At 37.2% G+C, this 26,235-nt stretch overlaps 2 protein-coding genes across 2 annotated transcripts in view; one reads left to right on the forward strand and one right to left on the reverse strand.

Annotated features, from left to right (window-relative positions):
* LOC129739096 (uncharacterized) overlaps positions 1-26,235 on the forward strand; it is an 88,872-nt gene that overhangs the window by 22,350 nt on the left and 40,287 nt on the right. The window lies entirely within an intron of this gene.
* LOC129739097 (peritrophin-1-like) lies at positions 17,613-18,266 on the reverse strand. Its single transcript, XM_055730498.1, has 2 exons — positions 18,152-18,266; positions 17,613-18,079 (listed from the first exon to the last, which is right to left on the reverse strand). The coding sequence occupies exons 1-2, from the start codon at positions 18,153-18,155 to the stop codon at positions 17,661-17,663; spliced, it is 423 nt and encodes a 140-aa protein (XP_055586473.1). The 5' UTR covers positions 18,156-18,266; the 3' UTR covers positions 17,613-17,660.

Below are 26,235 nucleotides of genomic sequence, written 5' to 3' on the forward strand. Positions count from 1 at the left end.
GGGCTCGAAGTAATGAAAAAAAAATGCCAAAAGTTGTTTAATATTTAGTTTTTATTTTACTGTCTAAAATTTTCAAAAGGATCGGTCTACTGGGCGAATTTCTACAGCGTTTTTTCCGTGATGCAATTTGATGTGACACACTCTTTACGCCTACGTGATCTTCGGCCCTTCGGGAATCTTATTTCCTGGTCAACGAAACCTCAGCAGACGGTCAGTCTGTCATCGATCGAAGCTGAACCCGGTGCTCCGTGCTAAGCGTTGAAGGAAGGTTTGTGGTTAGCAAACCTCCTGGGTGAATTGGGTATCGTTACTATTACTTTCAATGGATGGAGGACAATATTCTTCGTATCCTGGTAAGACGGATGAAACATCTAGACTTGAAGTATCCATTCATGAGGGAGATCGTTAGAAGCGGTTAGCTTTCTTTGCGACACATCTTTACTGAGAATCAGCCAGCTGATGCGTTCACAAAAGCGTAACCTATTTAAAGCAGCTTTTTGTGATTTTTAATTTTCATCCTACGGCTAAGCAGCATTCAAATTAGCAGTCACAGGTCCTGATTAAATGTACTGCAAGAATCAAGGAATATTCATAATCCAAAGTTACAATACATGTATGGTGATTTTTCAATGGAAAATTTAGGTTTTCCCGTACAAATCTATATATATAAAAATGAATTTCTGTCTGTCTGTCTGTCTGTCTGTCTGTCTGTCTGTCTGTCTGTCTGTTCCCTATAGACTCGGAAACTACTGAACCGATTTGCGTGAAACTTGGTAGGTGGGGGCATTGGAGGCAGGGGAAGGTTCCTATTATGGTTTGAGACCCCTCCCTCTCTCAATAAGGGAGGGAGGGGCCTCTCAAACAAAAGACAATTTTTTGTATAACTCGAGCAACCATCAAGCAAATGGTATCAAAATTTGCATGGGGTGGTATTTGGGTACGAGGAATATTTCTATGAATATTAGGTGCCCCTCCATCCTCTCAGTGGGGTAAAAGGAAGGGGGGAGGGGGGCTACCTTACAATTTTTCATATAACTCGAAAAATAATCAAGATATTGGAACCAAATTTGGCACGGGAAGCTATTTGTATACGAAAAATATTTCAATGATTATATGGGACTCCTCCCTCTTTCCAGTAGAAAGGGGGAGGGGGCCTCTTTCATATTTTTTTACATAACTCAAAAACTAATAAAGCAAATGGAACCAAATTTGGCATGGGAGGGTATTTGGATACGAGAAGTATTTCTATGATTATTTGAGACCCATCCCTCTTTCCAGTAGGGAGGAATAAAGGGGGGAGGAGCCTCTTTTATATTTTTTACACAACTCAAAAACTAATTAAGCAAATGGAACCAAATTTGGCATGGACGGGTATTTGGGAACGTGGCATGTTCTAATGATTGTTTGAGACCCCTTCCTGCTTAAAGCGGGGAGAATGGAAAGAGGAAGGGGAGTTTCATACAATTTTTACAGCATAACTCAAAAACTACAACAGCAAACGGAGCCAAATTCGGCATGGAACGATGTTTGGGTACGAGAAATGCTTCTATGAATATTTGGTATCCCTCACTCCTTCAAAGAGGTGAGGGTATTTAGATACGAGAAATGTTTCTATCATAAATTGAAGCCCCACCTTTTTTCAGTGGAGAGATATAAAGAGGGAAAGGGGAGCTTCCATATATTTTTTTTTGCATAACTCGAGAATTTATCGAGCAAATGAAACCAAATTTGGCATCAAAAAGTATTTGAGTACGAAAAATACTTTTTCTATGTGAAACAATTCCTCTCTTGAAATAGGATGATAGAATTGGGAATATAGGAAGGGAAGAGGAGGCTTACATTTAACTTTTTTTTTTACAAAATCCGAGAAATGGACAAAACTTAACATGGAAAATCATTTTGGTATGATTCTATGATTATCCGACACACCATCCTCCTTTCAGTGAGTAGATACATACTTAGGAGGAGAGAGGAGAGCCCAATACAATTTTGTTAGCATAAGTTCTCAATTTATGCTAACGAAGCCAACAAATGGAAACAAATATGGCATGGAAAGGTACTTGGTTACGAGATATGTTTCTACGATTGTTATAGACCCTTACGCTTTACAGTGTAGGTAGAGAGAGGAAGAAAGGAGGAAGCTCCATATAAATTTTGTTGTAAAGCTGTTATAAACTTACCAGCCAATGGAACTATATTTGATATAAGAGGATTATTGGGAACGAAAAAAATTGTTATGATTATTAAAAATCACGACCTCCATTCAGCAGGGGGTGAAGGTAAGGACAGGGAAGGGGCCCTCTTATCAGTTTTTCAGCATAAATCCAGAATATATCAAGAAAACACAACCATATTTTATAAGTTAGATTGTTTGCGTACGATTAATTTGAGACCCTTCAGACAGATTCAAATTATCAGATCTTTAAGACAAATTTATAGAGCAAGATTTAGAATATTTTTTTAAGTTATCTTTGTGTTGCAATTCGAAACTCCAGCTGCAGCTCTCATTTTATAGCGGTTGCTTATAAATTATGTTATAATTTGATTTCAAATAATGCCAATAAAACAATAAAAATTTGAATAATTTCTGAAAATATCATTTGATTTTGAAAGGTGTAGCAAAGCACACCGGGTCAGCTAGTTTCCATATAAAATTTTGTGCTAATTCAGGACTGAATTGATCGCTTCTAAAAATTTCATTACTTTTTTTTGGCAGTGAAAACAACCAAAAAAGTGATGAGAATAGTAAAAATCTATTAATTTAAAATTTCCATACAAAGCTTGCAGCGGGCTAACGATCATACACCTGTGTGATTCAATTCATGAATTGCTGTGTGTGGCTTATGTTCGCCTTTTTTCTTCAAATTTTACTCCTCATTCTCGTGTTGTCCAAAATATCATTACGAACAGTACGTTTCGTAACAATTAATAAGATCAGCTGATTCGAACGGCCAACATCTCGCAAGTACCCGTACGGCACATGATGTTAATCGAATTTTCGGCCGCACCAAACCTCTCGGTGAGGAACAAATTACATGCATTTAACAAGTTGCAAAATTCTCCAAAATTATCCGCCTGTGGTGGCTGGAAAAAGTTGTTCACCTTGTTTGATGGAATTTGATATAAATGAATATGGCCTAATCATTGTCAAAAAATTCAGAATAATGTTCTAGTTGATATTAAAATTCCGGAATGAAATCCAGAACTCATATTTATCAACCAATGACATGTTTTTATCAGCGTTGCTAACAGTGATGCCGGAATATTTGTTACATTTTTAATTAAATTAACAATTTCAACTTAGCAATGTTTCTTATCGTTTTGTTGTGATTGCCCCTTGACAACGACATTAACTTTTTGTGACAGTCTTATTTAGAAGGATTGTTTACAAACACATAAAATTATTAACAACCATTCCATCGAGACGTCGTAAATCAACTCAATGTGCGGTGTAAGTACTTGGCAAAACAGTAATGTGATGTTTTACGAAACAAAAACAAAACAAATGCGCGCACACCGACTGGTTGTTTGTTGTTGGTCGACGACTTCTCAAGCCTAAGCCGGATCAGGTTGTTCTGTACTTAACTTTTGCTTGGAAACCATAACAGAACTTTCATGCACTCATACGTAAAGTCGGAACAGACCTACCATGGGCATTAGAAATGGCCACTCGGTCTACGGACCGGTTGTTTTGTTTGTGGTTTTCTGGTGACACCCATTCGAGGTTCATGACCTATACCGCATGAACATAACCTACTAATCATACCTAGTCCTTTAACATTTAGAAGTAAGTAAGCGTACAGAATAAAAATAAAAGAATTGCAACAATAGGTCATTAAACGGCTGACTGGTAACTTTTCGAGTTGGCGCTTCTTGGCTAATCAAGCGTCTGATTGATGGCATGAGGGAGGTAGGCATTAATGAGCACCAGTTAAACGGCTACGTGTGGCAAAATCAACATGCCAACAAACATTAGTGCTGCCTGTATGAGGTGGAAAATTGCCCGAGCCTTTTGTGTTGCTGCTGCGTGGAAATAGGAACAACATCATATCTAACGCTCGGAAGATTTGCAGCGGGAAGATTGTCGGAAGGCAGATAGTTAGAGTTGAGCTTAGAGTTCACACGTGAGGTTCAAGCCGATTGCATGTGCATTCTGGCAACAATGTAGCATCTGTGCAAAATATCGGATGTTGAGGAGTCGGTAGTTGCTGTGCGTGGGTACTCACTCACATAAAGAGGAGGATAAGCCACAGATAGCGTGATGGGAACAACAATCCGGATGTATTCCAAATCCTTGTTTCAGTAAAGCGATTTTTAACGGGTGATTAGGCGTATGAGCCCGATCAGCTAGGAGCGGTAGACTATAAAAACTAGTTCGTCAGGTCAAGCGCGTATCTGTGGGGGGGTGATATGGATAATCAGCCATCCCCTACGCAACTTTTATAAAAAGAGGCAGAAGTGTTTAAAAAATCTTTTTTTTTTTTATTTTAATCACTTTCTTGTTCAATTCAGCATAATATAGTGTACCCTATTGTAACGATGCGTGTATTGGGTCTCAATCGAACACAAAGTAGGTTATATGGGATAAGCGTGTAAACGACGGAAAGAGATGCGCGAAGAACATTCTTGGATACGACGCGGAACGAGCAACATTTACAATGGCGACGAGTTGAAAAAAATACCGCTACCGATTTATTCATTAATATTCCGGGAGTTTTATGTAGAAAAACTAATGATGATTGCAGTATTCGATTCAATTTGCGACATCTCTGACGAAATTGTGGTGTGGCAAATAGGCTAATTGCCTATTATTTAAATTTAAAAATGGAAAAATGGCGTTCCTTATTGGAGAAAAATTGATCCGAAAAAGAACCTGAAAAGAAAATGTATGTGTGTAAGTGTACGGTTGCCGGGTTCCAAACGGGTAGTTCCAAGAATCGAGTTTAGTTGAGATGAATGCTTGCTATACAGGATTGAAGCCTGACGAGCCAGCAAAATGATGTTTTTCATTGGACTGCATTTTTGCAGCATGGAAGACGCAGAGGAAAGGAAGATGACGATATCTTCGACTACGGAATGAAAATTGTGTTGAGGATGATGAGATGGTCACTGGATTACGCAGGATCTGCTGTGTTTGAAGTGCCAAGACATAGATAGTGGTGAGATTTCTTTTCGAACATGAAATGCTGCGGTTTGGTTGAAATGGTGCTGAAAGCTGGGCATGGTTCGTTCATTTATTAGATGTTGCGTTGTGCTTGAGAATGTAGTGGCCAAATATCTTACGTCGTCTTCAAGACATTCACTCCTTGTTGATTGTTGGGAGGAATTATGATGCAAGGAATGGTGTGATTATATCATCGCTTGGTGGAGGAGGTGAGTTACTTCGTGCTAAGATGTTTTGCAGTTGCGTTGAAGGTTTACAGATGATTTGCTTTGTGCTATGATGATATGCTTCGTGCTCCGATAAGATGCTTTGTGCTTTGATAATTTGCCTTGGGCAAATATGATATGTCCTGTGCTAAGATATTATGCTCCATGCTTAGAGGAGATGCTTCGTGCTTAGATGAGATGCTTCGTGCTTAGATGAGATGCTTCGTGCTAAAATGAGATGCTTTGTGCTGAGATAATTTGCTTTGTGCAAAAATGATTTGCTCGGTGCTAAGATGAGATGCTTCGTGCTAAGATGAGATGCTTCGTGCTAAGATGATGTACTTCATGATGATGCTTTGAGCAAACATGATTTGGTTATTGAAAAAAAATGAGATGCTTAATGCAAAGAATGTGATGCTTAATGCAAAGAATGATATGCTTCGTGCTAAGATGAGATGCTTCGTGCTAAGATGAGATGCTTCGTGCTAAGATGATGTACTTCATGATGATGCTTTGTGCAAACATGATTTGGTTAGTGAAAAAAATGAGATGCTTAATGCAAAGAATGTGATGCTTAATGCAAAGAATGATATGCTTCGTGTTAAGATGAGATGCTTCGGACTAAGTTGATTTGCTTTATGCAAAGATGATCCGACTAATGGAAAGAATGAAATGTTTTGTGCTAAGATTATGTTGCTTTGAGCAAAGGTGATTTGCTTCGTGCTCAGATAATATAATGCATGCTAAGATGAGATGTTTCATGCTAAGATGATGTGCTTTGTGCAAAGATGATTTGCTTCATACAAAAAATAGAAATGCTTCGCGCAAAAGATGATTTGTTTTGTCCAAAGATGAGTTGCTTTGTGCAAGGGGTGTGATGCTTTGTGAAAAAAAAAATGATATTTTAAGTAAGGAATTATATGGTTTGTAGATAAGATGATTGATTTCATACTAGAATGATTTGCTTCGTGCAATGATGTTTTATATGTGCGAGAGAGGCGCTTTGCATATGTTACAAAAATTATAAGAAGTCGCAAAGTTGTAAGATGAAGCTAGAGATGGCTGAAATTGGAACTTATAAGCTCTGCGTCCAAAAGCGTTGTTCTGTGGTGCAGGTAGTTGTGTGGTATGCGTCAATATAATTGAGCGTGTATGACTAACATCTGTCTGTGGTAGCTCAGCCTTGGGGTTCATGGAATGACGGTTGAGTCAGTGTGAGTGAACGTCTCTCTTCGTCGGCCATTGAGTAGCCAACCGTCGTGGAGGTAAGTCATGTTGACTGCATGTTGGGTGATTCCTGGCAAGTAGTCAAATTGCATATTGGCGACCGTGGCAGATTTTATCATTTTTGATACAACACAGTGGAAAAAGGAACCTTGGACTTGCAGGAATCACTCAACAAGCAGCATTCGTGTGTTACTTAGAACGAAAAAAGTGAATACAATAGGAAGAGCAGCCATTGGAAAATACTGCGCATAGTCGTGTTTATGGAGCGCTAGCGTTCCATAAAAAAAAAAATGTTTTCGTTTTATTTGTTTCCTTCTCATTCTTGCATAAAATTGCGGCAAACGGTGCGCGGTCAAAGAAGACAAAAAAAAAAACAAAGTATAAATAGTACTAGCCCAGGTAGGGCACCATTCCGATTCCAAAACTAGAAACGAGTATATTTTTATCGTTGCGAATCAAAGATGGCCGGAAATGAAAAAAATTGTGAACTAGTTCGAGATGAGCTATTTTTCATTTTCTATTTTTTTGTGAACAAAAGCTCGGGACGAGCAAAAGTGAAATTGTGTTTAAGTTCAAGACGAGTTCTTAGCATGACCTTAGCTCGGGACGAGCAGTTTGATTTTTTTTGTATGTTCTAAAGCTCGGGACGAGCAAAAATGTATATTAGCTCGGGACGAGCAGTTAATTTTTTTTTTATGAGTAAAAGCTCGGGACGAGCAAAATTGAATTTCAGCTCGGGACGAGCACTAAAGATGATCTGAGCTCGGGACGAGCAGTTTGATTTAATCTGTTGATGTGTAAAAGCTCGGGACGAGCAAGAGTGAATTCCAGCTCGGGACGAGCACTTAAGATGATCTGAGCTCGGGACGAGCAATTTTGATTTAATCGGGATAGGCTCAAGGCGAGCATTTTGATAGATGATCTAGGAATTAGAATTTGCGTTTTAGCTCGGGACGAGCATTGGTGAAGATTAAATTTTGGGGCGAATTGGTTTGATCTATATCAACATATTTAAGGTTATGAATGAACAGAAATTAGTTTGAAATTTAGCAAGAGACGACTATGTTTGAAATATTGGCACTGTTACAGGATATATAACACTAGCTTCTTATATTCTAAATTAATTCGGAAAAAGATTGGTACTAAAGAATTGAATCACTCTCTATTTTGAATTTCAGACTTGTATTTTAAATTCTAGACGTATCATTACTATTTCGCTTGCACAATGTCCATCGCTGGCAAATACGTTCGTGCCCCAGTATACGATAGTGAAGAGGATAGCATGAATGAACTGGAAGTTTCTAGTCCAGGGCGTTATGTCCGTCTTAGTCATCCGGAAGAGGACAACATGTCCTACGGCACACCAGATACTCAGAACGATGACCCGTATGCCGATTACTATAAAACGGTTGATCCTGATCAGGAAGCACGGGAGCTTCGGCATAAAGTGATGGAATTGGAAAGAACTATCGCCGAGTTAGCTGGTTCTAAGACAAGTAACCATGAACTTGATTCTAATTCAGTTCCGACGTCAGACAAAGGGAGCAGTTCCGCTGTACCGTTGACAACATCCATTTTGCCTTGCAATGACAGTGCACCGAGTATCAGGTGGGACAATATCAAACCATTCCCAAGCGGTGTCCCAGCCAACAAAATGTGGGAAACATGGACCAAATATTTCGAGAACTTTGAAATTGCGGCATCGTTGTCCAACGCTTGCGACCCGGTTAAACGATCACAGCTACTGTATCTTTCCATCGGGGACGAACTTCAGGGAATCGTCCGAGCGGCCAAATTGCGTCCGGTTACGAGTGATCCAAATTGCTACGCAGTTTTTGTGAAAAATATCGAGGAATACTTAAAAGCGCTGACGGACACTTCAGCTGAACATGACATGTTCTCATCTATGCACCAGGAAAAAGGAGAATCGGCTATCAATTTTCACTCCAGGTGACAATGCATAGTACCTAAAAATAAATAAAACAAAATCAATAATTTAATTCTTTGTACAGGTTAATGGAGAAAGTATGGCTCTGTGGTTACAGCCCATCTGACCAGGATCGGTTTGTACGAACACAACTCCTTAAAGGGCTAAGGAATCGCGAGCTTGCCAAGGCGGCGAGAACATATGGGCACGATACAAACTTCATTGTGCAATCTGCGACGCGGGACGAAGCAATGCTGCCTGAGTCTCCGACGAATGACGATCCTACATCCGTCCTGGCTGTATCCCGGAGTTTTTCCCGTGGCAACATGCGAAAGCGTAACAACATAAACGAGCACAATGAAGGGTTTAGACCGAAACAGTTTAGAAGCGGTAGGTTTCCATATCAGCGGTTTGAAAGGTGCTCCAAATGCAATAGGCAGGCCCATGTTGGCCAAAGGTGTCCAGCAACAGACCAGGAATGTAGGTCGTGTGGTCGTCTGGGACATTTTGCTGCAACATGTCGTAGAAAACGAGTTAACATTGTGGGGGACAGCCAGCATGGATCTGATGTTTTTCAACCCAGTTTCTCAGAATCAGCAAATAAGGTTGATGACCAAAAAGTGCAGGTAAAGAAAAATTGAAATTAATTATTTTTAATGTAACAAGGAAATAAATTTACTTACCAAAAAAAATTTCATTTTCTTATCTTGGTTCTATTCTTCTTACATATATGCAGCAAATCAACTCGCTTTCACTTGCGGACGTGACAGTTGATTGCTCTGTTGGCTCCTCGAGTCCAATAAAGTTTCTGATCGATTCTGGCGCAGATACGAACGTCATTGGCGGTGATGACTGGCAAAAGCTTGAAGTACAATTCCGAGCAGGAGCTGCGTTGCTACATCCTGTAGAAGTACCTCGGAGCAAAGGTTTGCGTGGTTATGCTGCTGATAAGCCAATGGAAATTGAATTTGCCTTCAAAGCCGAGATCCGGGCGATCGGATTAAATAAACCTGCCGTCGCTGCCGATTTTCTTGTGGTCAGACAGGGCCGCTGCTCGCTGCTTGGTAGGGACACTGCCAGTGATATGAAGTTGTTGAAAGTGGGGGCCAGCGTTTATAACTGCGGACAGGCAGAGAAAACTAAACTGTTTCCTAAGATGCCAGGAGTGAAAGTAAAGTTTTGCGTTGACAAGTCGATTCCTCCTGAGAAAAACGCCTACTACAACGTCCCGGCTGCTTATCGCGAAGCTGCAAAACTTCGCCTAAAAGAAATGGAAAGCATGGGAATCATCGAAAAGGTTGTAACAGCACCAGATTGGATCAGTGGAATGTCTGCGGTACCGAAAGGAAAGGAAGATTTTCGACTTGTCGTTAATATGCGCGCTCCAAACAGAGCAATAAAGCGGCAATATTATCGGTTGCCCTTGCTCGAAGAAATGAAAGTAAAGCTATACGGAGCCAAATATTTTTCGAAACTTGACTTGTCCAACGCTTATTATCACCTCGAATTATGCAATGAATCACGTGACCTAACGACATTTCTTGCTGAAGATGGGATGTTCCGGTTTACCCGTCTCATGTTCGGGGTAAACTGTGCTCCCGAAATATTCCAGCGGGAGATGTCACGAATTCTGGAGGAGGTGAGTAACAAAATCGTTTATATCGATGACATACTTCTGTTTGCTAAATCATTAGAAGAACTTCGTAAGACCGTTGCCCATGTTTTACGAATACTGAATGCAAACAATCTGACACTTAATTCATCCAAATGTGAATTTGATCAAACGCGCATACATTTTTTGGGTCATGTGCTAGACGAGTCTGGATTCAACATTGATGATTCGAAAATTAAAGATATTAGGAAATTCCGTTGTCCAAATTCGACGTCAGAGTTGAGGAGTTTCTTGGGATTGGCTTCGTTCATCAGCCCGTATATAAAGAATTTTGCCGAGATTTCCGCCCCCCTGTGGGCCACAATTTCCGCTAAATCTTGGAGCTGGGGATGTGAACAGATAAAAGCATTCGAACTAGTAAAAGAACGCATTGAACACTGCACAATATCGCTTGGGTATTTTTCGGATGACGACAAAACAGTTTTGTACACCGATGCCTCTCCAAATGCCTTAGGAGCAGTGTTGGTTCAAGAGGACGGTAAGAAAAATTCTAGAATAATAAGTTTTGCATCAAAGGCTTTAACTTCAACGGAAAAAAGGTACGCGCAAAATCAACGGGAGGCGTTGGCCGCTGTATGGGCCGTCGAACATTTTGCCTACTATTTGTTAGGTAGACATTTCATCCTGCGTACTGATGCTAAAGGTATAACATTTATCCTCAATCGATCTCGAGAAACGGCTAAACGGGCTTTGACTAGAGCTGATGGCTGGGCGCTTAGGTTGAGCCCCTACAGCTATGACGTGGAATTTATACGTGGTTGTCTTAATATTGCTGATCCTTCTTCCCGCCTTTATGAAGGAAGGGATGAAGCTTTTAACGAAGATACTAGCCCATGGGAAATAGGTCATCTAGAAGCGAATGCCATGCAATTTTTAACTGAAGCTGAAATAAGGGAGCACACTGCTCGTGACTGTACTCTGCAAAAGGTCTTAGATTCTCTAGAATCTGGTGAGTGGCCTGAAGATTTGAAGAAATTTAAAGCAGTTTCGAATGACTTGTGTGTCAAAGAAGGTATGCTTCTGAAAAATGGATGTGTGATTGTTCCAACCGATTTGAGGGAGAAAACCCTTGAAATTGCGCATGCTGGACATCCATTAACAGCTAAACTTAAAAGCATCTTGCGGAAGTTTGTATGGTGGCCCGGAATTTCAACAGATGCTGAACGTTGGGTTAAAACTTGTATGCATTGTGTCGTTAATGGAAAACCCCAGAGATATACCCCTATGCAACGTTCGTTTGCTCCAAAAGCAGTGTGGGAGACCATAGCGATGGACTTCAACGGACCTTACCTGAAGTTTGGGGGGATATCCGTTTTAGTAATCATCGATTTAAGATCTCGGTATGCAATAGCAAAACCTGTAAAATCTACGTCTTTTGAAAACACAAGGAAGGTCTTGGATGCAGTATTTGAAAGAGAAGGGTTTCCAGGGTCTATTAAAACAGACAACGGGCCTCCATTCAACGGTGAGGAGTATGTACAGTATTGTACAGAGCGAGGTATTAAGACAATTTTTTCGACGCCGTTTTTTCCTCAACAAAATGGATTAGCGGAAAGCTTCATGAAGGTTGTGAACAAGGCTATGTCCATTGCAGTTTCAAGTGGAGGAAGCTACAACGAAGAACTTCAAAATGCAGTTCGTGCATATAATGCCGGAGTACATTCAGTTATAAATGTTTCGCCCGAGGAAGTGATGATGGGTCGGAAGATAAAACGTGGCTTACCGTTGCTAGAACGCGGAAGAATCGACCACAATGATCTGTTGATTGATAACAATGATCGCGAGGTAAAGTTGAGAGGTAAAATTCTCGAAGATAAGCGACGTGGTGCCAAACAAAGTGTAGTTAAACCTGGAGATACGGTTATCCTTGAACGTCAAACAAAAGCAAAAGGAGATTCCAGATTCCATGGAAAACGTTTTACTGTTATGAAGGAGGAGAATGGTAGCTTACTTCTTGCTGATGAAGAAGGTCGCACTATTAAGCGCCATATCTCCCAGACAAAAAAAGTTCACTCCTGGAGGGAGAACTCTCAAGCAAGTACCAGCAGGCAAGATACTGGTGAAAGTTCCAAGCGCCCAACGAGAGTTTTAAAAACTCCAACTTATTTAACTGATTACATTCGTCATGCAGAAGAGATATAAATAGTATTATATAAATAACAGTTTTCTAAATTCCAAGAAATCTCTTGTTAAAAATAAACGTTTTTTTTTTATTGTTCAACTTTCTTCATTTCTTTTCTTTTTCACTTTTCCTGGGAGAAGGGGGAAGATGTGTGGTATGCGTCAATATAATTGAGCGTGTATGACTAACATCTGTCTGTGGTAGCTCAGCCTTGGGGTTCATGGAATGACGGTTGAGTCAGTGTGAGTGAACGTCTCTCTTCGTCGGCCATTGAGTAGCCAACCGTCGTGGAGGTAAGTCATGTTGACTGCATGTTGGGTGATTCCTGGCAAGTAGTCAAATTGCATAGTAGTATTGCTTTGGTATGCTGACAATGTATGCAGACATATGTTCAGACGGTAAAAAATGTGTCATAGCAATTCGCAACTTACCGTGTTTGTGACATTCAAAGCAAATTGAGAGAATAAAGGTTATTGAGTAGGATATTTTTTGGATGCTTTCAACATGCCAGTTATTTTGTAAGTACAGTGAATCACTTTGCTTTGGATACATGTGTAATAATATTGACTTTGTGCTTTTTGACGGTTGAAAAAACAGCTTTTCCGATTGACTCTATCTTGTTTCGATTATTCATTAGATTGACGATTGACAACGCTTCGAGAGAGGTCGATAGACGATGGTTTTGAATTGGGCCGAAAAAATATCGGAAATGATACATACCTTTTTCCAACGACGAACTGTATTCGATGTAACAATTGAAATTGAAAGACTGGACTTGGATAGAAGGCTTGACTGCTAGAAGACAGGTTCATCCCCACTTACGAAGCATAGTAAGTAAGAGAGTTGAAAGGGGGCCATGCGCAATTCCGAATAGGCACCCTTACTTGAGTAAAGACATAGCCTCTGTGGCCCATTCTTCACGTGAGAGAAATTGGGTCGGGGGTCGGAGGATACGAGTGTTTTTGGATAATGAACTGGTTGTATTTGAATCCATTTCATTCAGTAATAAAAGCTCTGCATGAGATGCGACTTCGCTGCTATCTTCCCCTGGTTTTTCCAGCAACGCGTGCTCATGCATGAATAAGATAATTATTGAACGGAATTTACTTCTTGATAATAGAAGTTTTATTTCGGATTACGTCCGGGGATGTTGCATTTTTTTTTAGTTCAGGGACTAAAATTTGTTACCCATTGTGTTATGATGACCTACCAAGTGGGGCCAAATATGGACCATCGATTAGAGCGTATATTAGATCCGGGCAAATCTTGTTAATTTGAACCATTGTACCATTCAGTTATTCACGTGCTGCAATAGATGTTTATAAACAGTAGTGATTTTACGTTGGTTGTATACAGGTATAAAACCTTGCGTGGTTCATACTTTGTAAGAGATATAGTGACTCTTTCTAACCTGACCAATAAGCTTGGCAGCGATGCTATTATTTCAAACTGGGAATTGATGAGATCAAATAGCACATGTTGAATGTTTGAACGCCGACATGGAATTCTGAAGATATCTTTAAGAACATAAAGAAGAGTCTGATTAGTTAAACCAAACAGTTGATTTAATTAAGTTTTCAGGTTTTTTTCAATGGTTATGGAAGCTTAATAGAGCAATGGCACACATTGGGTATTAAAGCTGTAATAGACAGGCACCTAATTGAAAGCCGCGATACGACTTCACTCCTGAGGGGTTCAAACCAGGTCAGATGCAGGAGCCATGTTTGAATACCATGTTGAGCATCGACAATGACATCATAGCTTTATGTTGGTGTGTGTGTGAGGTTTAATATAGAAATGCACATATCATCAATACGTTAGTCACTATCGAAGACCGAACAAGTTTGCTAGTTCTGAGCACTTATGAGGACTCAGATGAACGATTCTAGAATCTCAAGAGTTATTGGGCCTCGCCAGTATAAATTCGAACAGGGTACTACCATTCAAGGTACGAAGGGACATGGAATATTTGTGTTGCTCTACTACCAACGAGTACGAGGTCTTCTGAGTTGTTCAAAGTTGATTAGTAACTATAAAGAAGCGTTTTCAAAGGAGGTGAAAGGAAGTATGAATGATTGTTGCATTTGATCATGTTTGAGGAGGGGATTTCCTTAGTCGGATCCTAAAAAAATGAACTGGATATAATAGAACAGGACTTTTTTCTTATGTTTTGGCTTTCTTACAGAAAGGCATAGGGAACGGTCAGTTGGGGATATCATTAATTAAGGGTCCAAGACCCCACTTTATAGGTACCAATCGACTCAGCTCGACGAGTTACGATGATGTCCGGGAATTTGTATGTTCCATAAAAACGTTCTTAACACATTAACTCCTATTCTAGGTTTCACGATTTTAATGAATTTAGTATCAAAAAATTGCATTTTTTTTCCTGTAGGACTTATTTCAAAACCAAAAAAAAAACAAAATTGTTTAAAATTTTTCTATTCCATAGAACATATCATGCTTACGTTGGCTCCAAAAAAGGTAGCCATTTGCTCAGCAGCAGTAGCCAGCAATCGCTAAATTAATTACAAAAGCGATCAAAAATTTGACAAAAATTTCATAAAACAGCAGAGAATCGATCCCACGCCATCTAGCATGAGAGTTTAGGAGGTTAACCCCTTGACCACTAGTGAGCGTCGAGATATGTGGCTCTCAAACTTTAACAGTTTGAATTATTTGGATTATAAATGAACTCGTTGAATATAAGTTCGTTTATCCTCCAAAAAACGTACTGGGCACCTTTTTTTTATATTGAGTTTAGTAATTTTTGCTATCGATTTTCTTTAATCATAATCTTTTTTATAGATTAATAATAAATAATTCAGAAATAAGGAATCCATTATTGTGTCATTTATTTCCAAAGATAATTGACACTCTGTAAGAAAGCCTCCAATCCACTGATAAGTGTATTAAATCGGGTTTTTTTAATTAGGAACGGTGCAATTTGACTGATGGACTGTCGGGCTCTAGAGATTGCTCTATCTACAACAATACATGCTGAAAACGCTGATTTCAGAAGCCAACATTGTCGGAGCAAAGTTCCGCAACAGCTTGTTGAGAAGTGAGAGAAAGGAGAGAAGGAGGAACACTGTATGAGCAAGATGCTACATTCTGTGGAGATAAAAAAGGCGGAATCTATTGAAGTAGAGAAACCTTGTGTAACCAAGCTGAAAGCTAAATATCTAAAATGTTTGAACACATTATTTCACAGTGGATGAACACATAGGACATTGTTAACTACTTAAATACGACAGTAACACTATGAATCCGTTTTCACGGGGAAAGGTTGGTTACTCATCTTTACCCACAATACAGACTTATTATTTGCATTCAGTTCTTGTTTCACTCAATGGTGGTTGATGAATGAAACAACTTCTGGGTCAATAATTACTAACGGCCAATGATCGGGGTTGGATAAGATTGAATCTAAAAAAATGGAGGGATGTAACGATGCGTGTATTGGGTCTCAATCGAACACAAAGTAGGTTATATGGGATAAGCGTGTAAACGACGGAAAGAGATGCGCGAAGAACATTCTTGGATACGACGCGGAACGAGCAACATTTACACCTATCATGTCTAAACACGATTTAAAATGAACAGTTTGAACACAATTATGGAATAGAATTTTTTTTCACTTTTATGTTCCCTATAAAGGATGATACGGTCAAAATTTGGTCAAGGGAAAACGCGTGTAAATCGGTGAAATCGTTTATATAAAAAATCAAATTAAATTTCTTTTTCAAGTTTAATTAGTATAAAATTCAGGAAAATTATTCAGTTAGGCTTCCGCTTTTCCAAATCCGAATTGCCGGGCCTTACGCAGATTTTGTACAGCCATCTTGTCCACCTTCTTCGCCGCAGAAAGCCAGTTTGCCTTGAACTGCTGCTCGTCCTTAGCAGTTTTTTTTTTGGTCTTCTTTAGGTTCCGCTTGACAATAGCCCAGTATTTCTCAATTCGGCGGAGCTCTGGCGTGTTGGGAGGGTTCTTGTCCTTGGGAACCACCTGCACGTTGTTGGCGGCGTACCACTCCATGGCCTTTTTACCGTAATGGCAAGATGCGAAATCCGGCCAAAACAGTACGGAACAACCGTGTTTCTTCAGGAAAGGCAGCAGACGTTTATTCAAACACTCTTTCACGTAAATTTCTTGGTTGACAGTCCCGGAAGCTATGAAAATGTTGCTTTTCAAGCCACAGGTACAGATGGCTTGCCAAACCAGATATTTCTTCGCGAACTTTGACAGTTTCATGTGCTTGAAAATATCTGCTACCTTTCCCCTTCCTTTTGCCGTATAAAACTCCTCTCCCGGAAGCTGCTTGTAGTCGGCTTTGACGTAGGTTTCGTCGTCCATTATCACGCAGTCAAACTTCGTCAGCATCGTCGTGTACAGCCTCCGGAATCGCGCTTTGGCCGTCGTATTTTGTTTATCATCGCGATTTGGAGTCACTACTTTCTTGTAAGTCGATAGTCCGGCTCGTTTTTTGGCTCGATGCACGGTTGTAGACGATACACCCAGCTTATTTGCGGCATCTCGGAGAGAGAGGTTAGGGTTTAGCTTGAAACTACCGACAACTCTCTTTGTCGTCTCAGTGGCTTCCGGTTTTCGATTTCCCCCCGATCCAGACTTCCTGGCTGTCGACAAACGTTCCCCAAACACTTTAATTACATTTGTAACGGTTGATTTGGCAACTTTTAGCGATTTTGCCAGCTTTGCGTGCGAGTAGCTCGGATTTTTGCGATGCGCGAGCAAAATTTTGATACGCTGCTCTTCTTTCCTTGGACGGCATTTTGACAACTGAAGAGTGAATTCCAAAATCAAAATAGGAGCAACACTCTACACACACACCTTCAAAATGAGGGGTGTTAAGGATTTTTAAATGCAAAACTGAAAGAAATACTTCAAGTTGATATTGACCAAATTTTGACCGTATCACCCTTTAGTTCTGAGAATTCTCGCCCTCAAGTGAACCAATAATGATGCCGGCCAAGTTCATGTAGTCGATAAAAGGAAGAATAGTGTAGCACATTAGAAGATTAGGTTTGTCTTCTCTTCAATTTCTCGAAATTGCTGCATTCCACTCAGAAAAATCTTTGGCCATATCAGTCCAAATATTAGTCTATTCCACAATGGACAAGGTTGTATGAATATGAATATGAATCAATTCAATTCAGTAAGCAGAAATGTACTTATTGTAAATAATTTAGTATTGGGTGCCAAACTTGTTACAGAATTGGAAAATGATAATAAGTTCAATAGGAACTCAGACAAAATGTTAAAAAAAATGGCGTTATTTCTAGTTGTTTATTAGTATTTTTTTTTGTTTCAAATCATCATACTAATGAGCACAATTAGCATTTTCCGGTACATCACACAAATTGATCTGGGGATTGAAGGCCGTATTCGGGGGGCAGCGCTGCTCCTGGGGCACAAAGTTCAAGCAGATATAGTAGATTGTGCAATCAGTAGGATGAGTCAGATAGACAGGTTCAACACGACTATCGACAGTCGCCGGACATTGGATCGAGGTTCCGGATGGCAACATCAGCCGTTTGATCTGCTCCGGTTGACATTGTTCCGAAGCCGGATCGAAGGCGTAACCTAACGGGCAGTTACGAATATTCTGGAACACTCCGTTGATGCATTCCAGGTACAGCATTGGACTTACTTCAACTGGAATTTTTCGGACGCCAGTTCCCGGACAGAGGGAACCCTGAACGGAAATCAGTCCAAAGATCAGAAGCACAACGATAGATTCTAAAAAAAGCAAACAAAATTTCGAAATTCAACAAAAAAGAATCTGAATTGAAAATTTGACCAAAACCTTACTCATTATTTTGAGCACTGACAAGTAAACCACAATGATACACTCAGTAAAAGATTCAAATAACTAATGAAGAAATCCCAACATTTGTGCGCGGTTTAACTCGATAAATAATCAGTAGCTGCATCACTGATATATTTCATTATCTTACGATAAGCTTTGATAAACATTTGTAATAATTTCGGGGTCGCTTCCTGTCGAGGTCGAAATCAAAACCGAAAAATTCAATGGAACGCGTGCTCGATTGAAATGAGATATGACAAAAATGACAAAAATGACAAAAATGACAAAAATGACAAAAATGACAAAAATGACAAAAATGACAAAAATGACAAAAATGACAAAAATGACAAAAATGACAAAAATGACAAAAATGACAAAAATGACAAAAATGACAAAAATGACAAAAATGACAAAAATGACAAAAATGACAAAAATGACAAAAATGACAAAAATGACAAAAATGACAAAAATGACAAAAATGACAAAAATGACAAAAATGACAAAAATGACAAAAATGACAAAAATGACAAAAATGACAAAAATGACAAAAATGACAAAAATGACAAAAATGACAAAAATGACAAAAATGACAAAAATGACAAAAATGACAAAAATGACAAAAATGACAAAAATGACAAAAATGACAAAAATGACAAAAATGACAAAAATGACAAAAATGACAAAAATGACAAAAATGACAAAAATGACAAAAATGACAAAAATGACAAAAATGACAAAAATGATAAAAATGATAAAAATGACAAAAATGACAAAAATGACAAAAATGACAAAAATGACAGAAAAGACAAAAATGACACAATTGACAAAAATGACAAAAATGACAAAAATGACAAAAATGACAAAAATGACAAAAATGACAAAAATGACAAAAATGACAAAAATGACAAAAATGACAATAATGACAAAAATGACAAAAATGACAAAAATGACAAAAATGACAAAAATGACAAAAATGACAAAAATGACAAAAATGACAAAAATGACAAAAATAACAAAAATGACAAAAATGACAAAAATGACAAAAATGACAAAAATGACAAAAATGACAAAAATGACAAAAATGACAAAAATGACAAAAATGACAAAAATGACAAAAATGACAAAAATGACAAAAATGACAAAAATGACAAAAATGACAAAAATGACAAAAATGACAAAAATGACAAAAATGACAAAAATGACAAAAATGACAAAAATGACAAAAATGACAAAAATGACAAAAATGACAAAAATGACAAAAATGACAAAAATGACAAAAATGACAAAAATGACAAAAATGACAAAAATGACAAAAATGACAAAAATGACAAAAATGACAAAAATGACAAAAATGACAAAAATGACAAAAATGACAAAAATGACAAAAATGACAAAAATGACAAAAATGACAAAAATGACAAAAATGACAAAAATGACAAAAATGACAAAAATGACAAAAATGACAAAAATGACAAAAATGACAAAAATGACAAAAATGACAAAAATGACAAAAATGACAAAAATGATAAAAATGATAAAAATGACAAAAATGACAAAAATGACAAAAATGACAAAAATGACAGAAAAGACAAAAATGACACAAATGACAAAAATGACAAAAATGACAAAAATGACAAAAATGACAAAAATGACAAAAATGACAAAAATGACAAAAATGACAAAAATGACAATAATGACAAAAATGACAAAAATGACAAAAATGACAAAAATGACAAAAATGACAAAAATAACAAAAATGACAAAAATGACAAAAATGACAAAAATGACAAAAATGACAAAAATGACAAAAATGACAAAAATGACAAAAATGACAAAAATGACAAAAATGACAAAAAATAACAAAAATGACAAAATGACAAAAATGACAAAAAAGACAAAAATGACAAAAATGACAAAAATGACAAAAATGACAAAAATGACAAAAATGACAAAAATGACAAAAATGACAAAAATGACAAAAATGACAAAAATGACAAAAATGACAAAAATGACAAAAATGACAATAATGACAAAAATGACAAAAATGACAAAAATGACAAAAATGACAAAAATGACAAAAATGACAAAAATGACAAAAATGACAAAAATGACAAAAATGACAAAAATGACAAAAATGACAAAAATGACAAAAATGACAAAAATGACAAAAATGACAAAAATGACAAAAATGACAAAAATGACAAAAATGACAAAAATGACAAAAATGACAAAAATGACAAAAATGACAAAAATGACAAAAATGACAAAAATGACAAAAATGACAAAAATGACAAAAATGACAAAAATGACAAAAATGACAAAAATGACAAAAATGACAAAAATGACAAAAATGACAAAAATGACAAAAATGACAAAAATGACAAAAATGACAAAACTGAAAAAACTGACAAAAATGACAAAAATGACAAAAATGACAAAAATGACAAAAATGACAAAAATGACAAAAATGATAAAAATGACAAAAATGACAAAAATGACAAAAATGACAAAAATGACAAAAATGACAAAAATGACAAAAATGAAAAAAATGATACAAAGAACACAACATTTAAAAAAAAAAAAATTAACAAAAGTTAAACATAAGTCACTCTTAAATTTTCTGTAAAATATAATCAAACATTACGTTTTTTTATTCTTCCATGATAAATTTCGTAATTCTTGTTCCTAACCATTGGTTCTTAATCGATAACATAAATCAAACTGGAACATTTTGAAATTTCGCAACTGATCATAACCAACGATTGACGTTACAGCAAATGGGTGATCGCCCTTAGGCTTTCTCGGTATGAAAAATTTGATCTGAACCGCCTCAATTTGCCTCATTCGGCCTCCATCTTGCAACATAGATGCCGAAAAGGTTGCACAGCAGTGGATGACGAAAATGGTCCAACCTAGAGTAATGGACCTGCTACATACTGTACTTGAACGTCGAGTTTGGTCGACAAATTTTTTTCATTTTTTCTCTATGTACCGGACTAATTTAACGAGTGTTAAGTGCTAAGTACTCTTGCGATCGGTCGATCATAAAATGATGTTGGGCAGGCATTCGGCGATTACGCGTGAATCAGCGTTAGATTGCTCCGGTTTTTTTTCTTAGAAAAATTTACAGGTTTTTTTTATTTTTTTTATTTTTTTTAAATATATCTTTATTAGTACCAATTCATCATTACATTTATATTACATTAATACATTAAATTAGGTGTTCAGTTCAATAATGAACTTTCAGAGCCCTATAGTTTAATAATCACTAAAATTTATTTATTCGACTTAAATTTGCTGAGCACAATCAAGCATTTTTATAAAGGAGAACATCCTGTAGTGAAAAAAAAAATATTTTAAACTAAAAACTAAAGCTATCCTAAAATTAAACTAATTGTAGAGAGAGCGAATCTCTGCGATGGAAGACTGCATCGATTTGCCTCTGAATTTGGAGATGATTTTGTTGGCCATCTCTTCGATAGATTCAATGCCTGCAATCCGATGAAGATCTTCGGTGCTGTGCCAAGGTGGAAGCCGCAAAATCATTTTCAGAACCTTGTTCTGAATCCTCTGGATGGCTTTCTTCCTCGTCGCGCAGCAGCTAGACCAAATCGGAACTGCATACATTATCGCTGGTCGGAAGACTTGCTTGTAAATAAGCATCTTATTTTTCAGGCAAAGTCGGGATTTCCTGTTGATGAGAGAATAAAGAGATTTAGTGTATTTATTACATTTAGATTGAATATCTTCAATGTGATTCTTAAAAGAAAGATTTCGATCAAGTGTGAGTCCCAAGTACTTCACGTGATCAGACCATTCTAAAGAAACCCCATTAAAAGTTATGGAATGATTTTCATTAGGTTTCAAAAAATTTGCTCTTGGCTTATGGGGAAATAAAATAAGTTGAGTTTTGGAAGCGTTAGGAGAAATTTTCCACATTTTCAAGTAATTCAAAAAGGAATTTAAATTTTGTTGCAATCTACTGCGTACCACCCGTAAATTTCGACCTTTGGCTGAAAGCAAAGTATCGTCAGCAAATAATCTTCTACCTTTTCCTTCTGGGACATCAGGAAGATCAGAAGTAAAAATATTGTATAAAATAGGCCCAAGTATACTACCCTGAGGGACACCAGCTCTAATGGGTATCCTTTCAGAGCATGAATTTTGATAGCTTACTTGCAAAGTTCGGCTAGTCAAATAATTTTGAATAATTTTGGTGAGATATACAGGAAAATCAAATCGAGCTAATTTAGCTACTAAACCTTTGTGCCAAACACTGTCAAAAGCTTTTTCAATATCAAGAAGAGCAACACCAGTTGAATAACCCTCAGATTTGCTAGCGTTAATCATATTAGTTACACTCAAAAGTTGATGTGTAGTAGAATGTCCATGACGAAAACCAAATTGTTCATCAGGGAAAATAGAATTCTGATTAATGTGAATCATCATTCTATTCAAAATAACTCTCTCAAATAGTTTACTTAAAGAAGGAAGCAAACTAATTGGTCGATAACTTGAAGGCTCTGAAGCACTTTTTCCAGGTTTCAAAATTGGAGTTACTTTGGCATTTTTCCATTTGTTGGGAAAATAAGCCAAGTGAAAACATTTATTGAAGATTTTAACTAAAAAATGTAAAGTGCTTTCAGGCAACTTTTTAATAAGAATATAGAAAATCCCATCTTCCCCCGGGGCTTTCATATTTTTAAATTTTTTGAAAATCAATTTAAGTTCATCAATATTTGTCTCACAAGAACTTTCAAACACAATTTGCTTAGAAAGAATATCATCAAATTCAAGGGAAATTTGAGCATCAATTGGACTTGCAACGTTTAAATTAAAATCATGAGCAGACTCAAATTGTTGGGCTAATTTTTGAGCTTTTTCTGAATTAGTTAAAAGAAGTTTATCCCCATCTTTCAAAGTAGGAATTGGCTTCTGGGGCTTTTTCAGAATTTTAGTTAATTTCCAAAATGGCTTTGAGTAGGGTTTTATGTCCTCTACTGCTTTAGCAAAATTTTCATTACGAATGAAATTTAAACGACGTTTGATCTCTTTTTGAAGGTCACAAAAAATTAATTTCAAATAAGGATCCCTAGTTCGTTGAAATTGGCGTCGACGAATGTTTTTCAGTCGCATCAAAAACTGAAGATCATCATCAATTAAAGGTTGATTAAATTTATGTTTAACTTTAGGCATTGAAGCGGCTCTAGCATTGACTATTGAAGTTGTCAAATTTTCTACAGCCAAATCAATATCTTCTTTTGAATTCAATGGAACGTTTACATCTAAATTACGTTCAATTAAATTCATATATCGCTCCCAGTTAGCCTTTTCAAAATTAAAAGTTGATTTTAAAGGGTTTTCAATGGGACTTTGGGATAAAGAAAATGTTACTGGAAGGTGGTCTGAATCGAGGTCCGCATGAGTAACTAATTGACTACAATGCTCGCCTAAATCCGTTAGAACCAAATCAATTGTGGAGGGATTTCTAATTGAAGAAAAACAAGTATGCCCATTAGGATATTCAACAGTATAATAACCTGCAGAGCAGTCATTAAACAAAATATTCCCATTTGAATTTGATGAAATATTATTCCAAGATCGGTGTTTTGCATTAAAGTCACCAATAATAAAAAATTTAGATTTATTTCTGGTGAGTTTTTGTAAATCTCCCTTCAAAAAATTTTTCTGTTCACCGCTACATTGAAAAGGCAAATATGCGGCAACAATTATAATTTTCCCCATAGAAGTTTCTAATTCAATTCCAATTGTTTCTAAGACTTTTGTATTGAAAGAAGAAAGAAGTCTAAATTTGAGACGACTATTGATGACAATAGCTACACCCCCACCTTGTCGATCAAGTCGATCATTTCGTAAAATTTTAAAGAAAGCATTGCTTTTCAAGTTATTGTCTGGCTTTAAAAAAGTTTCAGTGATGGCAGCAATATGTATGTTTTGAGTTTTCAAAAATAAAAAGAATTCATCTTGGTTAGCCAGCAAAGATCTAGCGTTCCTATTCATAATATTTAAACATCTATTTGGATCCATGAGGGAATCGTAAAGTCATAATAATTTTGTTAGCATAATTAAAAGAAGTTTGGAAAGCTTCAAACATTGAATTTGCTTTCAACATAAGTTGCATCATTTCAATTAAATTTTGATGCAAAAATTTTAATTTTTCCTCAGTAATCTCACCCAAATCAACAAAATTGTTAGAATCAGAAGAGGAAGGAGAAGAAAAAGTATTTGAATTTCGGGGATTTTCCCAAGCCTTCGCATGAACGTTGAGACTTGGTTTTTTCCCATTTTTATTAGTTAAACCTGAAGAGGGCAACCCATTTTCAACCACCTCTGAGAACGATAAGCAACGAGTCTGTGGCGCAGAATCAGCCCAGGTAACATTAAAATCACTTCGGGTATTACCCAGCCGTGATTCCAATGTAGGCCGAGGCTGACTGCGAACAGGCAGGTTGTTTGCCGGTCTGACGTGTGTAGACGAAAAAGAGGAAGGAGGAGAAGAAACTTTTCTGGAAACTTTGGGGTTTTTCCTAGAAGCAACAATTTTTGCCCTAACGGGACAATCTAGAGAATTCGAGGAATGATTACCTGCGCAATTCGCACACTTAAAAAATTCTGTTTTTGGCTTATCACCACCAAAAAGGCATTTAGATTTTTCATGATCGAATGAGCCGCAAAACATGCATCTGGCATTCATTCTACAATTTTTAGTGCCATGACAAAAAGCTTGACAACGACGACATTGCGTAATATTTTGTAAAAAATTGGTATGGGATTTACGAAAAGGTTCAAATTTTACTCGACAATGAAACATAAGACGAGCCTTTTCCAAAATTTTCAAATTATTAACCTGATCCTTTTTAAAATGGATCAAATAAAGTTCAGGAGCAAAACCAACACTACTGGTATTATTCGTGTTGGTTCTTTTCCTCATTTGAATTACTTGAATTGGAGAAAAACCTAACAAAGAATTTAATTCATTTGTGATCTCATCCGGTGTCTGATCGCCGGTGAGACCACGAAGTACAACTTTAAAAGGACGATCACCTCTAGTGTCGTACGTAAAAAATTGGTGTTTTTTATTATTCAAATAATTTAAAATTTTTTGAAAATCATTAAAAGATTCCGCCAATATACGAGCAGTTCCCCTTCGACCGATCTGAAAAGAAATCTTCACATCCTTGACGGAAGTGACGATTTCTTTTCGAAAGGCATTGAAGTCAGGAATCATGACCGTTATTGGTGGAATCTTTTCGTTTTTAAGAGTATAAGAAGAAGAAGAAGGTTTCTTAGTACTCTTATCAGAATTAAATATGAATATTTCCTCATCACCGATGTTATGAAGGACATCGAATGAATTGGAAATTTCAACTTTTTTGGCAGATGGACCTGGATTAGGTTCAGCAATCCGTTTTCTTCCGGCCCTTGAGCCGGCCGAAGACTTCCCCATGCTGGAAAGAAAAGAGAAAATATGAATAAAAGAAAATGAAAATAATGTTAGCACTGAAAAGTGCTGATTGAAATACAGGTAAGGAAAAAATAAATAATGTAAAATGTTCCTGCAGGTACACAGCAACGATACGATGCTCCGGCGTACGTGTTGACGGCTCAACGGTACAGATGGAAGTGAAAAATTTACAGGTTAAAAACCTGAAGTCGTTTCGTTCGGATCTGATCTTTCGCAATTTCCCTTGGTCGGTCAGCTGTGTTTACGTTTTTCAAAACATATTCTCAGAAAAAAAACAATATTTTGTATATTTATGAGTTTTAACTCATAAATTATTTGCTCGTAATGAATAAAGCGATGAAATTTCAACTTTTTTTTTGACAACCAGTAAGTCACCCCAAGGCGAGCTGGTGTTATTTTTAAGCTTGGGCCAAAAAATTGCATTGCAATTGCAATACTTTCACTTCAGCGGCTCAAGCAGCCCATTTTGGGCTTGGAATGAAATCCGTCGCAATTGGTCAAGTACCATTGACATTGACTGTTTTTTTACCTCCTCGTGAAAGGAAGCTCGATTTTGAAGGGCATCTCCTCGAGTGGAAGGGAAGACAGTTTTTTTGCAGG

Source organism: Uranotaenia lowii, chromosome 1 (assembly GCF_029784155.1).
Source record: "Uranotaenia lowii strain MFRU-FL chromosome 1, ASM2978415v1, whole genome shotgun sequence".
In the NCBI taxonomy this organism is placed as follows: Eukaryota; Metazoa; Arthropoda; class Insecta; order Diptera; family Culicidae; genus Uranotaenia; species Uranotaenia lowii.